The following is a 16,754-nucleotide window of genomic DNA, read 5'->3' on the forward strand; positions in this document are numbered from 1 at the left end:
TTTTTCACCAATTCAGCTATTGTCAGGGGTGTTTGTAACCACATACTTACTGAAAGAAAACATTCACAGCATAAGCCATTCCATAATCCCACTCAGTTGGATCTCTAAGCAATATCCGCTGGACTATTATGTAGGCCCATACTCCCATGCATTATACACAACCACCAATCACAACGTGCATAGACATCCTAAAAAAAATCACAACGTGCATAGACTCAAAGTTGATCTTTATTTTTTCTGTGAAATTGAGGATTAGAAAGGCTGCCCATCCTTCCTTATTTCTCTGCACGTCGGTTGAAATCATTATTTCCCTTCCTTGCATTCTATGCATGTCGTCCTCTTTCCTTCCTTGCTTATTGCTTTCCTTTCTTTTCTTACTGTGTCACAAGAACTCAATTCATTTCTTTCCTTATTTCTCTCACACGCCGGCATCTTATTTCCTTCCTTCCTTTCTTTCTATGCATATCGTCCTCTTATTTCCTTCCATTCTTTCTATGCATGTCGTTCTCTTTCCTTCCTTTGTTTATTTATTCCCGAGATATCTCCTTGATACATCGAAGCTTAAAACGTATATAAATTGAGAGGATTGGACAAAAGAAGGCCAGGTGAAACTATGCTATTTAATACTCCCTTTGTTCCTAAATATAAGTCTTTTTTAGAGATTTCACTATGGACTATATACGGAGCAAAACGAGTGAATCTACACTCTAAAATATGTCTATATACATCTCTATGTAGTTTGTAGTGAAATCTCTAAAAAGACTTACATTTAGAAATGGAGGGAGTAGACAGAACAATTTTTTCTACACAAAACACTGGGATAGCTCAATTGGTTGCATCGATGGATTTGTGAGAGGGAGATTGCAAGTTTAATTACCTACAAGAGCAAATATTTTTGCCTTGCTTATGTGGGCTTGCTTTCTTGGGCCACAGGGCCAAGTTGGGCCGAGAATCCCACTATGCGTATGCGAATTTTTCCTACACAAAACATTGGGATAGCTCAATTGGTTGCATCAATGGATCTGTGAGGCGGAGGCTGCAAGTTCAATTCCCTACAAGAGCAGATATTTTTGCCTTGCTTATGTGCGCTTGCTTTCTTGGGCCACAGCGCCAAGTTGGGCCGAGAATCCCACTGTGCGTACGCGCTGGGCGTGTAACTCGGATCGAAGCAACCACGAAATTTACGTTCGGAGGAAACAAAAGGTCTAACAACGGACGAACGAAATTCACTTTTGACAGACGAAATTTACAGAGGAAGAAGTCTTAATCCCTTTAATGGTAGGTATAGAAGAGAGAAGGGACAATGCTATTATTCTTTTACCAACTTGTGCTTCAAAGTAGCACCATGATCTTCATGATAGAGAGTCTCCTATGATATCACTTTCATATACTAGTGGGAAATTTTCATTATAGAACTTGGCTTGTATATTCCAATGATGGGCTTCCTCAAAATGCCCTAGGTCTTCGTGAGCAAGCAAGTTGGATGCACACCCACTTAGTTTCTTTTTGAGCTTTCATACACTTATAGCTCTAGTGCATCCGTTGCATGGCAATCCCTATTCACTCACATTGATATCTATTGATGGGCATCTCCATAGCCCGTTGATATGCCTAGTTGATGTGAGAATATCTTCTCCCTTTTTGTCTTCTCCACAACCACCTTTCTATTCCACATATAGTGCTATCTCCAGGGACGGATCCAGAACAAAAATGTACCGGTGTCCACGTGCACATCATATATACAAGGATGAACAACAAGCAATAATATATATGAAAGAGCACACCCAACAACAGAAATTATAATGCAACGAGATCTCTTACCAAAATAAACTGTTTCACATCCACTTGAAATACTAGTTGATTACATAAATCTGAAGAATTAAGCATAAGAACTCGAAACGATGAAAACAAAATATGGTCAGATCACGACGACATAGGCCAATAGATCCTGGATACCTACAAAAGAAAATAAAATACACTTAGTACATGTTAAATAGACTTCTGCAATGATTCATAAAGTCAAGATCATTACCTTTTAAAATAGCCCTCTACGTTCATTCATGACCTCAAAGCGATCAATGACTGTATCATTGGTAACTTTTCTCATTTCTTCCTTCTCCACATAGCAAATAAGGTTGTGATTCAATGCATCATCACCAAGACGATTGCGCAAAAATGTCTTCACAATTTTCATGCCCGAAAAACATCTCTCAACTGTAGCAGTGGCAACAGGCAATACAAGTGCTAGATTCACAAGCCGATAAACCAAAGGATACACAATATGTTTCTTGGTCTCCACCATTTTTTGAGAGAGCTCACAAATATTATTTATGCCAGAGAAGCGTTCATCTACTCGAACATCGGCAATGTAAAGACGAAGGTGATGTGTAAGGTCCCTCAATTCTCCATCATCAAAATCTTTCGGATAAAGTCTAGCTAGATCCATCAAATGCTCTAAGTTGAAATCTTTGAATGATTCTTTTGGGCTCAAAGCAGCTAAGCATATTAGTAGCTTAGAATTTTTCTCATTAAATCGATTGTCAAGTTCTTGAAGCAGCCAATCAATAACATCATTGAAACAATCCATTTCGTAATGATGCTTATTAGTGATACCTGTTTTTTGACGTGGCTTCTTTGGATTGACATATTGCTCTTCCATCTCCAACTTGGAAATCTCATGTTTGTCACAAAAAGCATAAGCTTCACCCAAGACTGATTCCCATCCATTCCTCCTTAAATCATTCAATCTATCTTTGGTTGACTGCACACAATGTACAGCATTTACAATGTCTTGATTCTTCCTTTGTAGAGCCATTGATAATGTGTTTGTGATAGCCAGTATAGTGGACATAAGCTGCAGGTAGAACACAAAATCAAATGATTGGAAATAAACAAGGAGACCACATGCTTGCCTTCTGTTTGTGTCATCCCTGTCCTGTTCTTCCACATATTCTAGCACTTTAATAACTATAGGGAACAAATCAATCAAACTCTTCAGAGTCCTCTGGTGTGAACTCCATCGAGTGTCTCCGGGTCTTTGAAGGGCTAGCTCTTGATTTAATCCCGTCCCACTTTGAAGTACACCACAACCTAAGGCTCCACGCACTTGTTCTTTATATTTGTCTCGAATCATGTCTTTTCTCTTTGAAGATCCAGAAACCACATTCAGCAAAACAGAGATCATATCAAAAAAGTTTCCAATCCATTTGTGCTTCCTTACAACGGCCACAACAACTAATTGCAATTGGTGTGCAAAACAATGAACGTAATATGCTGTGTTGTTCTCCCTCATGATTAAAGATTGCAAACCATTAAACTCACCTCGCATATTGCTCGCGCCGTCGTATCCTTGGCCCCTAACCTGCTTGAGACTTAAGCTAAGTTTTGCAAATAAATCATCAATAGCAGACTTGAGGTACTTTGAAGTTGTCTCCTTCACATGAACAAGGCCAACTAAACTCTCTTTCGCACTTCCGCATTTACCAGCATATCTCAAGACCACTGCCATCTGTTCTTTACCAGCCACATCCCTTGATTCATCAACTAGCAAAGAAAATACACCATCTCCAATTTCTTCTAGAATAGAATGCAATATTTGCTTTGCAAAACATTCAGCTATGTCCTTCTGAATCATTGAAGAAGTCAACTTATTATTACCTGGAGCATTAGGGCCTACAACCTTGCGTAGTTCTGGATTTTGCTGTGCTGTATAAGCATAAAATTCCTTAAAATTTCCTTTATTCAAGGACTCCTCTGACTCATCATGGCCGCGAAAAGGTAACCCTTGCTGCAATAGAACTCTAGTAACATCAATTGAGGCATTTAGTCTAGTATAATGCGCCTTCTTCGCAGCATTGCTTTGATTATTGAAAGCAACATAAATGTGCTGGTCTTGTTGCAATAAAGCATCACAATCTCTTTTTGCTTGGTTGTGAACACTGTTGACATCTCCGACATGATCATTTAGTCTATGTTTTTTGTTCCAGCCTGACCAACCCTTTGCAACAAATGCTGCATATCCAGCTTCTTTCTTATCACGGCGCCTGAATAAGAAACAACAGAAGCAATACGCTTTTTCTTTGTACTCACTATACTCAAGCCAGCTCCCAAACTCATCAAACCAATCAGGATTAAACTTTCTCTCTCGACCACCAATAGTTGTAGTTTTAAAATTATAACTACGAGGTTGACAAAGAGGCTTAGCCAAATATTTTCTTCTTACCACATCCCTTAGATTAGGAGGATACTCATCTATGCTTCTCCTTTTGCCAGGATCAGACTGAATTTCCTCTTCCCAATTGATTTCTTCTAGAGCTTGAGATGAATTCCACATATTAGGGGCTGGACCTTCATGTGTGAAGGCATCATTTTGTTCCTGTGATGGAGCATCATCCGGTTCATGTGGCTGAGCTGGAGGATCATCCGGTTCATGTGATGGGCTAGCTATATCATCTTGTGCTGATGTCTTCTTTTTCTTAAGAAACCTTTCCATAAATTCTCCTGTGATTTATTATTATTGTGTTAGCAAAAATGTACAGAGTTACATTATTTGTGTTTGCATATGCAAGAATAGAAATAATAAACAAAATGTATTGATTGAATGATACAAATACGATTAGGGAGTTAAACTTACTCGACATTGTGCCTCGCTGCTTTCGCAGAAATAATCCTCCCCTGGTTAGCTATGAATCGCCAGCGAATTGTTCCCAATTGAAATAGCTTTTTAAATTTCAGAGATTTCAGATTTCAGAGAGATCGGCAATTACCAAATACCTACACACAGTTGAGATTTCAGAGAGATCGGCAATTACTGAATACCAAGTGCTGAGTTGGGAGTTGAGAGTTGAGAGTTCAGACGTACCTCAAATTGCCAACTATCCGTGAGTGGGCGAGGGTAGAGGCGGCCGGCTAGCGATGCTTGAAAAACGGCGACTGGGCGGACCGACGGCTGGCCGCGCGACGAAGAAGGGGAAGGGGCGAGCACGGGCGCTGCGAGGGTTGAGGCGCAGAAGCCGAGCGGACGAGTAACCCTACGGGCGCACGTACAGGTAAGGTACAGCCGTATTGGGGATCGATTAATCGGATCGATAGCTTTTCCTATTTCAACACGCGCACGTACAAGGACCATTGGCCCAGGGATCGTCGGATCGATTGATCGATCATGTGTGGGCATTAACGTAGATGGGCTGCACTGCCTGGCTTGTGTATTGCTGGGCTGGCCGGTGTCCAGGTCCAAAAATAACCGGTGTCCAGCCCAAAATACTGGAGTATGTACAAGGGAAACACGTATTTTACCCGGTGCCAGTGACACCGGGTGAGATAACGTGCCTCCGCCCCTGGCTATCTCCATGGCTCACGCTCATGTATTGCGTGAAGATTGAAAAAGTTTGAGAATGTCAAAAGTATGAAACAATTGCTTGGCTTGTCATCGGGGTTGTGCATGATTTAAATACTTTGTGTGGTGAAGATAGAGCATAGCCAAACTATATGATTTTCTAGGGATAATTTTCTTTGGCCATGTTATTTTGAGAAGACATAATTGCTTAGTTAGTATGCTTGAAGTATTATTATTTTTATGTCAATATTAAACTTTTATCTTGAATCTTTCGGATCTGAATATTCATGCCACAATTAAGAAGAATTACATTGAAATTATGCCAAGTATCATTCCACATCAAAAATTCTGTTTTTATCATTTACCTACTTGACGACGAGCAGGAATTAAGCTTTGGGATGCTTGATACGTCTCCAACGTATCTATAGTTTTTGATTGCTCCATGCTATATTATCTTCTGTATTGGACATTGTTGGGCTTTATTATTCACTTTTATATTATTTTTGGGACTAACCTATTAACCGGAGGCCCAACCCAGAATTGTTGTTTTTTGCCTATTTTAGGGTTTCGAAGAAAAGGAATATCAAACAGAGTCCAAACGGAATGAAACCTTCGGGAACATGATTTTTGAAACGAACAAGATCCAGGAGACTTGGACCCTACATCAAGCAACCAACAGGGAAGCCACGAGGTAGGGGGGCGCGCCTACCCCCCTCCCCCCAGGCGCACCCTCCACCCTCGTGGGCCCCCTGTTGCTCCACCGACATACTCCTTCCTCCTATATATACCTATGTACCCCCAAACAATCAAATACGGAGCCAAAACCCTAATTCCACCGCCGTAACTTTCTGTATCCACGAGATCCCATCGGGCCTGTTCCGGAGCTCCGCCGGAGGGGGCATCGATCATGGAGGGCTTCTACATCAACACCATAGCCTCTCCGATGAAGTGTGAGTAGTTTACCTCAGACCTTCGGGTCCATTGTTATTAGCTAGATGGCTTCTTCTCTCTTTTTGGATCTCAATACAAAGTTCTCCCCCTCTCTTGTGGAGATCTATTCGATGTAATCTTCTTTTGCGGTGTGTTTGTTGAGACCGATGAATTGTGGGTTTATGATCAAGTTTATCTGTGAACAATATTTGAATCTTCTCTAAATTCTTTTATGTATGATTGGTTATCTTTGCAAGTCTCTTCGAATTATCAGTTTGGTTTGGCCTACTAGATTGATCTTTCTTGCAATGGGGGAAGTGCTTAGCTTTGGGTTCAATCTTGTGGTGTCCTTTCCCAGTGATAGTAGGGGCAGCAAGGCACGTATTGTATTGTTGCCATCGAGGATAACAAGATGGGTTTTTTATCATATTGCATGAATTTATCCCTCTACATCATGTCATCTTGCTTAAGGCGTTACTCTGTTCTTATGAACTTAATACTCTAGATGCATGCTGGATAGCGGTCGATGTGTGGAGTAGTAGTAGTAGATGCATGCAGGAGTCGGTCTACTTGTCTTGGACGTGATGCCTATATACATGACCATACCTAGATATTCTCATAACTATGCTCAATTCTGTCAATTGCTCAACAGTAATTTGTTCACCCTTCATAAAATACTTATGCTCTTGAGAGAAGCCACTAGTGAAACCTATGGCCCCCGGGTCTATCTTCATCATATTAATCTTCCAACACTTAGTTATTTCCTTTGCTTTTTTACTTTGCTTTTATTTTTACTTTGCATCTTTATCATAAAAATACCAAAAATATTATCTTATCATATCTATCAGATCTCACTCTCGTAAGTGACCGTGTAGGGATTGACAACCCCTTATCGCGTTGGTTGCGAGGATTTATTTGTTTTGTGTAGGTGCGAGGGACTCGCGCGTAGCCTCCTACTGGATTGATACCTTGGTTCTCAAAAACTGAGGGAAATACTTACGCTACTTTGCGGCATCACCCTTTCCTCTTCAAGGGAAAACCAACGCAGTGCTCAAGAGGTGGCACCTAGTAATGATAATACTATAGAAATTGAACCTGTTGTTGATCTTGATAACCCACAATCAAAGAATCAATGTTATGATAAGAAAGACTTTGTTGCTAGGAAACACGGTAAGGAAAGAGAGCCTTGGGTTCAAAAACCCATGCCTTTTCCTCCCAAACCATCCAAGAAAAAGGATGGTGAGGATTTTGAGCACTTTGCTGAAATGATTAGACCTATCTTTTTGCATATGCGATTAACTGATATGCTCAAAATGAATCCTTATGCTAAGTAGATGAAAGATATTGTTACTAATAAAAGAAAGATACCTGAAGTTGAAATTTCCATCATGCTTGCTAATTATATTTTTAAAGGTGGAATACCTAAGAAACTTGGAGATTCAGGAGTACCCACTATACCATGCTCCATTAAAATAAACTATGTTAAAACTGTTTTATGTGATCTTGGAGCCGGTGTTAGTGTTATGCCTCTCTCTTTATATCGTAGACTTGATTTGAATAAATTGACACCTACTGAAATATCTTTGCAAATGGCTGATAAATCAACTGCTATACCTGTCGGTATTTGTGAGGATGTGCCTGTTGTGGTTGCTAACGTTACTATTTTAACGGACTTTGTTATTCTTGATATTCCCGAGGACGATAGTATGTCTATTATTCTTGGAAGACCCTTTTTGAATACTGCAGGGGCTGTTATTGATTGCACCAAAGGCAATGTCACTTTTCATGTTAATGGTAATGAGCATACGGTACACTTACCGAGGAAACAACCTCAAGTCCATAGTATCAATTCTATGGAAAAATTCCATCGATTATTTTTGGAGGTTTTGAATTTCCTCTTCCTACTGTCAAGAAGAAATATGGTATTCTTATTGTTGGGGATGTGCATATCCCCGTTGAGGCAACCTAGTGTTATTCGAAAATTCTCCGGTTCCATGTTATTCGGAATGAGTTTGTTAACAAGACTTGATCAACCTTGTTAATGGATTCCTCTTGATGATCATGAGATGGATGAATTTAGAAAACATAACTCTCTGTACCCTCTTTCTACTTTCTGTTATTTATACTAAATAAATAAAAAAATAGTAATTTCTGTCTCTTTTCTGATTATCCGTGCAATATAAAAATACCCCGAAAATAAAAGTTCTCCAAATGCCCTGAAATTTAAATATGATTTTTTCTGAAATATTTCAGATTATTTGGCACTGAGAACACATCAGGGGGGCATCCACCTGGCCACGAGGGTGGAGGGCGCGCCCTACCCTCCCCCTTGCCTCGTGGGCCCACAATGGCCCTCCTCCACTTATTCCTGCACCCACACACTTCTTCTTCCTCCCACAAACACCATTACCCAGCTCAAGCACGAGTTCTAGCTCATTTTGCTGCGATTTTTGATCTCCTTGCTCAAAGCACCTCTCACAAAACTGCTTTGGGGGATTGTTCCTTAGTATGTGACTCCTCCAATGGTCCAATTAGTTTTTGTTCTAGTGCTTTATTCATTGCATATTTTTGCTGCTTAGGTGACCCTGTTCTTGAGCTTGCATGTCAAATTTATGTGGTTCCAAGTAGTTTTGATGCATGATATAGGCTTTAGGCACTTGTAGGAGTAGTTGCTATCAATTTTGTTGAGTTTGGTTCACTTTTATTTGAAGTTACTAAAAATTTCAGAAATTTTTCAAAGGAAGAAATATGTTTAGGAAAATGTACCAAGGTGGCTCTTCAAGGAAACAAGGACCCAGGCTTGCAATGCATGATGCTGATGATGAGCCACCAAGGAACGCTCCAGTGCGGCCTTGTGAATGGCCTTCAGAGGACTTCATGGATCAAGCAGGAATTAAGGAAGAATTTAACGCATATTTGCGTAATGCTGATCTTATGAGCTTCGAGGCAGAAAAGTGCCGTCAGTACCACTATCTCACTAGTTCCTTTATGAGAAGGTTTGAATTTTCATCTTCACGCAATTCTCAAGCTGTCCTGTTTGATCTTTATGAAAAAATTCTTATACTATGGACTTAGAGGATTTTACCACTGCTTGCAAACTTCCACAGTGGGGTAGTGCTAGTGAACCTCGCAAATCTGAATTTAGAGATTTTCTTGCTAGTATAACCGTGGGAGAGTCCAGAGATATAGCACAAGCTACCATATGGAGCATTCATTTTCCTGCTCTGCATTATTTTGCTCTCTTCATAGGTAGATGCATTAATGGTAAAGATGAAGTATGTCACATGTGTGTCCCTGACCTCAGTATTCTTAGGAGTGTTGTGTTAGGAGATAAATCTTATAATCTGGGAGCCATTGTTGCACGTAGGTTGCATCTTAATAGATTTAATGGAGATTTCTTTGGTGGAATTTATGCAACCCGCATAGCTAATTTTCTTGATATAACCATACGTGAGGATGATATTGAGTTGCCCCCTGCTTATTTGGAGTATGAGGCTAGCTATGGTTCGTCATCAGTTTGTTGAGAGGAACGATCAGTTCCTCCAGTACCGACTAATCTTTGACAGACGACGCACCTATCACGTCGCTCTCCCTGCTTCTACTTTCTTTGACTTTCAGGCAAAAGGGAGATATTTTATAACCAGAGAGGAGTCGGAAGAGTATAAGAGGAGGGCTGAGATAGCTCGCCTCCAAGCTGCAGCCCACGATGCAATGACTGTTGTGATACGTCTCCAAAGTATCTATAATTTTTGATTGCTCCATGCTATGTTATCTACTGTTTTGGGCAATATTGGGCTTTATTATCCACTTTTATATTATTTTTGAGACTAACCTATTAACCGGAGGCCCAGCCCAGAATTGTTGTTTTTTGCCTATTTTAGTGTTTCGAAGAAAAGGAATATCAAACGGAGTCGAAACGGAACGAAATCAACTGGAGAAGTTATTTTTGGAAGGAAACCTATCGGATGGAATTGGACCCCACGTCAGGAGCCAAGGGAGGTGCTCACGAGGGTGGGGGCGCCACCCCTAGGGCGCGCCCCTGCCTCGTGGGGCCCCCGAAGCTCCACCGACGTACTTCCTGCACCCATATATACTCACGTACCCTAAAACTTCCAGAACAGACAATAGATCGGGAGTTCCGCCGCCAGAAGCCTCCGTAGCCACCGAAAGCCAATCTAGACCCGTTCCGGCACCCTGCCGGAGGGGGAAATCCCTCTCCGGTGGCCATCTTCATCATCCCGGTGCTCTCCATGACGAGGAGGGAGTAGTTCTCCCTCGGGGCTGAGGGTATGTACCAGTAGCTATGTGTTTGATCTCTCTCTCTCTCTCGTGTTCTTGAGGTGATACGATCTTGATGTATCGCGAGCTTTGCTATTATAGTTGGATCTTATGATGTTTTCTCCCCCCTCTACTCTCTTGTAATGGATTGAGTTTCCCCTTTGAAGTTATCTTATCGGATTGAGTCTTTAAAGATTTGAGAACACTTGATGTATGTCTTGCCGTGCGTATCTGTGGTGACAATGGGATACCACGTGATTCACTTGATGTATGTTTTGGTGATCAACTTGCGGGTTCCGCCCATGAACCTATGCATAGGGGTTGGCACACGTTTTCGTCGTGATTCTCCGGTAGAAACTTTGGGGCACTCTTTGAGGTTCTATGTGTTGGTTGAATAGATGAATCTGAGATTGTGTGATGCATATCGTATAATCATACCCACGGATACTTGAGGTGACATTGGAGTATCTAGGTGACATTAGGGTTTTGGTTGATTTGTGTCTTAAGGTGTTATTCTAGTACGAACTCTAGGGCTGTTTGTGACACTTATAGGAATAGCCCAACGGATTGATTGGAAAGAATAACTTTGAGGTGGTTTCGTACCCTACCATAATCTCTTCGTTCGTTCTCCGCTATTAGTGACTTTGGAGTGACTCTTTGTTGCATGTTGAGGGATAGTTATGTGATCCAATTATGTTATTATTGTTGAGGGACTTGCACTAGCGAAAGTATGAACCCTAGGCCTTGTTTCCTAGCATTGCAATACCGTTTACGCTCACTTTTATCATTAGTTACCTTGCTGTTTTTATATTTTCAGATTACAAAACCTTTATCTACTATCCATATACCACTTGTATCACCATCTCTTCGCCGAACTAGTGCACCTATACAATTTACCATTGTATTGGGTGTGTTGGGGACACAAGAGACTCTTTGTTATTTGGTTGCAGGGTTGCTTGAGAGAGACCATCTTCATCCTACGCCTCCTACGGATTGATAAACCTTAGGTCATCCACTTGAGGGAAATTTGCTACTGTCCTACAAACCTCTGCACTTGGAGGCCCAACAACGTCTACAAGAAGAAGTTTGTGTAGTAGACATCAAGCTCTTTTCTGGCGCCGTTGCCGGGGAGGTTAGCGCTTGAAGGTATATCTTTAGATCTTGCAATCGAGTCTTTTAGTTTCTTGTTTTATCACTAGTTTAGTTTATAAAAGAAAACTATAAAAAAATGGAATTGAGTTTACCTCATACGCTTCATCTTTTTAATATCTTTCGTGAGTATGATGGAAAGGAAAATTGTGCTCAAGTGCTAGAAGAAGAATTCATAAAATGTTTGGCACTAAATATTTGAATGATGAGCATGATTGCAATGTTGTTAGTATGAATTCCTTGAATATCCATGATGCTAATGATATGCAAAGCCACAAGCTTGGGGAAGCTATGTTTGATGAAGATGATATTTTTTGTCCCCCAAGCTTTGATGAGCAAATTTACTATGATGAAAGCATGCTTCCTATCTATGATGATTATTGTGATGACACGTATGCTTTAAAGAATAATGATAACCATGAAACTTGTCATCTTGATCTTAATTTTCAATCACATGATAGTTATTTTGTTGAGTTTGCTCCCACTATTATTCATGAGAAGAATTTTGCTTATGTGGAGAGTAGTAAAATTTCTATGCTTGTAGATCATGAAAAGAATGCTTTAGGTGCTGGTTATATTGTTGAATTCATTCATGATGCTACTGAAAATTATTATGAGGGAGGAATATATGCTTGTAGGAATTGCAATAATATCAAGTTTCCTCTCTATGTGCTTAAAATTTGAAGTTATGCTTGTTTTACCTTCCTATGCAAGTTGATTCTTGTTCCCATAAGTTGTTTGCTCACAAAATCCCTATGCATAGGAAGTATGGTTAGACTTAAATGTGCTAGTCATATTCTTCATGATGCTCTCTTTATGTTACAATTCTTATCCTTTATGTGAGCATCATTGAAATCATCATGCCTAGCTAGGGGCGTTAAACGATAGCGCTTGTTGGGAGGCAACCCAACTTTATTTTTTCCTTGTTTTGTTCCTGTTTAGTAATAAATAATTCATATAGCCTCTGTTTAGATGTGGTTTTATGCTTTTAATTAGTGTTTGTGCCAAGTAGAACCTTTGGGAAGACTTGGGGAAAGTCTTGTTGATCATGCTGTAAAAAACAGAAACTTTAGCGCTCACGAGAATTGCTGACATTTTTATTGGGAAAGTGATATTTAGTTAATTATTTTTGCATATGATTAATAGATAAATTCCTCAGGTCCAACAATTTATTTGAGAATTTTATGAGTTCCAGAAGTATACGTTTGATCCAGATTACTACAGACTGTTCTGTTTTTGACAGATTCTGTTTTTCATGTGTTGTTTACTTATTTTGATGAATCTATGGCTAGTAAAAGAGTTTATAAACCATAGAGAAGTTCGAATACAGTAGGTTTAACACCAATATAAATAAAGAATGAGTTCGTTACAGTACCTTGAAGTGGTGATTTATTTTCTTATACTAACGGAGCTTACGAGTTTTCTGTTAAGTTTTGTGTTGTGAAGTTTTCAAGTTTTGGGTAAGGATTCGATGGACTATGGAATAAGGAGTGGCAAGAGCCTAAGCTTGGGGATGCCCAAGGCACCCCAAGGTAATATTCAAGGATAGCCAAGAGCCTAAGCTTGGGGATGCCCCGGAAGGCATCCCCTCTTTCGTCTTCGTTCATCGGTAACTTTACTTGGAGCTATATTTTTATTCACCACATGATATGTGTTTTGCTTGGAGCGTCAATTTATTTTGTTAGGATTTGCTTTCTGTTATTTAGAACAATGTTTTGCATCTTTTATTTCAATAAAAGTGGCATTGATAGCCTTTACTATGCCTATTTTAGAAGTCCACATGTTGCTGTTTGAAAACAGAAAGTTTACCGCTGTTGCAATAATTCCCTAGAAAATTCAGAATGTGATAAAATGTTGAAACCTTTTGCATATTAAGCTCTGATAAATTTACTACAGTGGGAATTTTCTTTCATAATTTTTGGAGCTAGGGAAGTATGGATGTTGCTGCATTCTTTACAGACTATCCTGTTTAGGCAGATTGCTGTTATGTTTGCATTGTTTGCATATGTTTGCTTCTTTAATGATTCTATTTGAGGATAGGACTATTAAATATGCAGAGGCATTTAGTATGCAATGTTGAATAATAATTTTAGTGATTTTCTACAGTAGAGTATGATAAGGTTTTGGCAATGGTTTATACTAACTTATCTCACGAGTCCTTGTTGAGTTTTGTGTGGATGAAGCTTTTGAGATTTAGGGAGACCGTGATATGAGAGGAATTAAGGAGACACAAAAGCTCAAGCTTGGGGATGCCCAAGGCACCCCAAGATAATATTTCAAGAAGTCTCAAGCTTCTAAGCTTGGGGATGCCCCGGTTGGCATCCCACCTTTCTTCTTCAACAACTATCGGTTAGTATCGGTTGATCCTAAGTTTTTGCTTCTTCACATGATGTTTGCTATTCTTAGATGCCATTTTATTTTGCTTTGCTTGCTGTTTGAATAAAATACCAAGATATGAAATTATTAAATTTTAGAGAGTCTTCACATAGTTGCATAATTATTCAACTACTCATTGATCTTCACTTATATCTTTCGGAGTAGTTTGTCGATTGCTCTAGTGCTTCACTTATATCTTTTAGAGCATGGTGGTAGTTTTATTTTGAAGAAATAGATGAACTCTCATGCTTCACTTAGATTATTTTGAGAGTCTTAAATAGCATGGTAATTTGCTTAAAATCCTAATATGCTAGGTATACAAGATTAGTAAAAACTTTCTTATGAGTGTGTTGAATACTAAGAGAAGTTTGATGCTTGATGATTGTTTTGAGATATGGAGGTAATAATATCAAAGTCGTGCTAGTTGAGTAGTTGTGAAATTGAGAAATGCTTGTGTTGAAGTTTGCAAGTCCCGTAGCATGCACGTATGGTAAACGTTATGTAACAAATTTGAAACATGAGGTGTTATTTGATTGTCCTCCTTATGAGTGGTGGTCGGGGATGAGCGATGGTCTTTTCCTACCAATCTATCCCCCTAGGAGCATGCGCGTAGTGCCGAGGTTTTTGATGACTTGTAGATTTTTGCAATAAGTATGTGAGTTCTTTATGACTAATGTTGAGTCCATGGATTATACGCACTCTCACCCTTCCGCCCTTGCTAGCCTCTTCGGTACCATGCATTGCCCTTTCTCACACTGAGAGTTGGCGCAAACTTCGCCCGTGCATCCAAACCCCGTGATATGATACGCTCTATCACACATAAACCTCCTTATATCTTCCTCAAAACAGCCACCATACCTACCTATTATGGCATTTCCATAGCCATCCCGAGATATATTGCCATGCAACTTTCCACCATTCCGTTTATTATGACACGCATCATCATTGTCATATTGCTTTGCATGATCATGTAGTTGGCATCGTATTTGTGGCAAAGCCACCGTCCATAATTTTTCATACATGTCACACTTGATTCATCGCAATCCCGGTACACCGCCAGAGGCATTCATATAGAGTCATCTTTGTTCTAGTATCGAGTTGTAATCATTGAGTTGTAAATAAATAGAAGTGTGATGATCATCATTTTCTAGAGCATTGTCCCAAGTGAGGAATAAAAAAAGAGAAAGGCCATAAAAAAGAGAAGGCCCCCCAAAAAGAGAAAGGCCATAAAAAAGGAGAAGGCCCAAAAAATGAAAAAGAGAGAAAAAGAGAGAAGGGACAATGCTACTATCCTTTTACCACACTTGTGCTTCAAAGTAGCACCATGATCTTCATAGTAGAGAGTCTCTTATTTTGTCACTTTCATATACTAGTGGGAATTTTTCATTATAGAACTTGGCTTGTATATTCCAACAATGGGCCTCCTCAAGTGCCCTAGGTCTTCGTGAGCAAGCAAGTTGGATGCACACCCACTTAGTTTCTTTTGTTGAGCTTTCATACATTTATAGCTCTAGTGCATCCGTTGCATGGCAATCCCTACTCCTTGCATTAACATCAATCGGTGGGCATCTCCATAGCCCATTGATTAGCCTCGTTGATGTGAGACTTTCTCCTTTTTGTCTTCTCCACATAACCCCCTCATTATACTATTCCACCCATAGTGCTATATCCATGGCTCGCGCTCACGTATTGCGTGAAAGTTTATGAGTTTGAGATTACTAAAGTATGAAACAATTGCTTGGCTTGTCATCGGGGTTGTGCATGATGAGAGCATTCTTGTGTGACAAAACTGAAACATGACTAAACTATATGATTTTGTAGGGATGAACTTTCTTTGGCCATGTTATTTTGAGAAGACATAATTGCTTAGTTAGTATGCTTGAAGTATTATCATTTTTATGTCAATATGAACTTTTGTCTTGAATCTTTCGGATCTGAATATTCATACCACAATTAAGAATAATTACATTGAAATTATGCCAAGTAGCACTCCGCATCAAAAATTCTGTTTTATCATTTACCTACTCGAGGACGAGCAGGAATTAAGCTTGGGGATGCTTGATACGTCTCCAAAGTATCTATAATTTTTGATTGCTCCATGCTATGTTATCTACTGTTTTGGGCAATATTGGGCTTTATTATCCACTTTTATATTACTTTTGGGACTAACCTATTAACCAGAGGCCCAGCCCAGAATTGCTGTTTTTTGCCTATTTTAGTGTTTCGAAGAAAAGGAATATCAAACGGAGTCGAAACGGAACGAAATCAACTGGAGAAGTTATTTTTGGAAGGAAACCTACCGGATGGACTTGGACCCCACGTCAGGAGCCAAGGGAGGTTCTCACGAGGGTGGGGGGCGCCCCCCCCCCCCAGGGCGCGCCCCCTGCCTTGTGGGGCCCCCGAAGCTCCACCGACGTACTTCCTGCACCCATATATACTCACGTACCCTAAAACTTCCAGAACAGACAATAGATCGGGAGTTCCGCCACCAAAAGCCTACGTAGCCACCGAAAGCCAATCTAGACCCGTTCCGGCACCCTGCCGGAGGGGGAAATCCCTCTCCGGTGGACATCTTCATCATCCCGGTGCTCTCCATGATGAGGAGGGAGTAGTTCTCCCTCGGGGCTGAGGGTATGTACGAGTAGCTATGTGTTTGATCTCTCTCTCTCTCTCTCGTGTTCTTGAG

General features: G+C 40.1%; 1 protein-coding gene across 1 annotated transcript; it reads right to left on the reverse strand.

Moving 5' to 3' along the window:
* Positions 1-1,793: 1,793 nt before the first annotated feature.
* Positions 1,794-4,774, reverse strand: LOC123081784 (zinc finger MYM-type protein 1). Its single transcript, XM_044504313.1, has 3 exons — positions 4,634-4,774; positions 2,033-4,500; positions 1,794-1,956 (listed from the first exon to the last, which is right to left on the reverse strand). The coding sequence occupies exons 1-2, from the start codon at positions 4,638-4,640 to the stop codon at positions 2,036-2,038; spliced, it is 2,472 nt and encodes an 823-aa protein (XP_044360248.1). The 5' UTR covers positions 4,641-4,774; the 3' UTR covers positions 1,794-1,956; positions 2,033-2,035.
* Between the last annotated feature and the right edge of the window lie 11,980 nt (positions 4,775-16,754).

Source organism: Triticum aestivum, chromosome 4A (genome assembly GCF_018294505.1).
Source record: "Triticum aestivum cultivar Chinese Spring chromosome 4A, IWGSC CS RefSeq v2.1, whole genome shotgun sequence".
Taxonomy (NCBI): Eukaryota; Viridiplantae; Streptophyta; class Magnoliopsida; order Poales; family Poaceae; genus Triticum; species Triticum aestivum.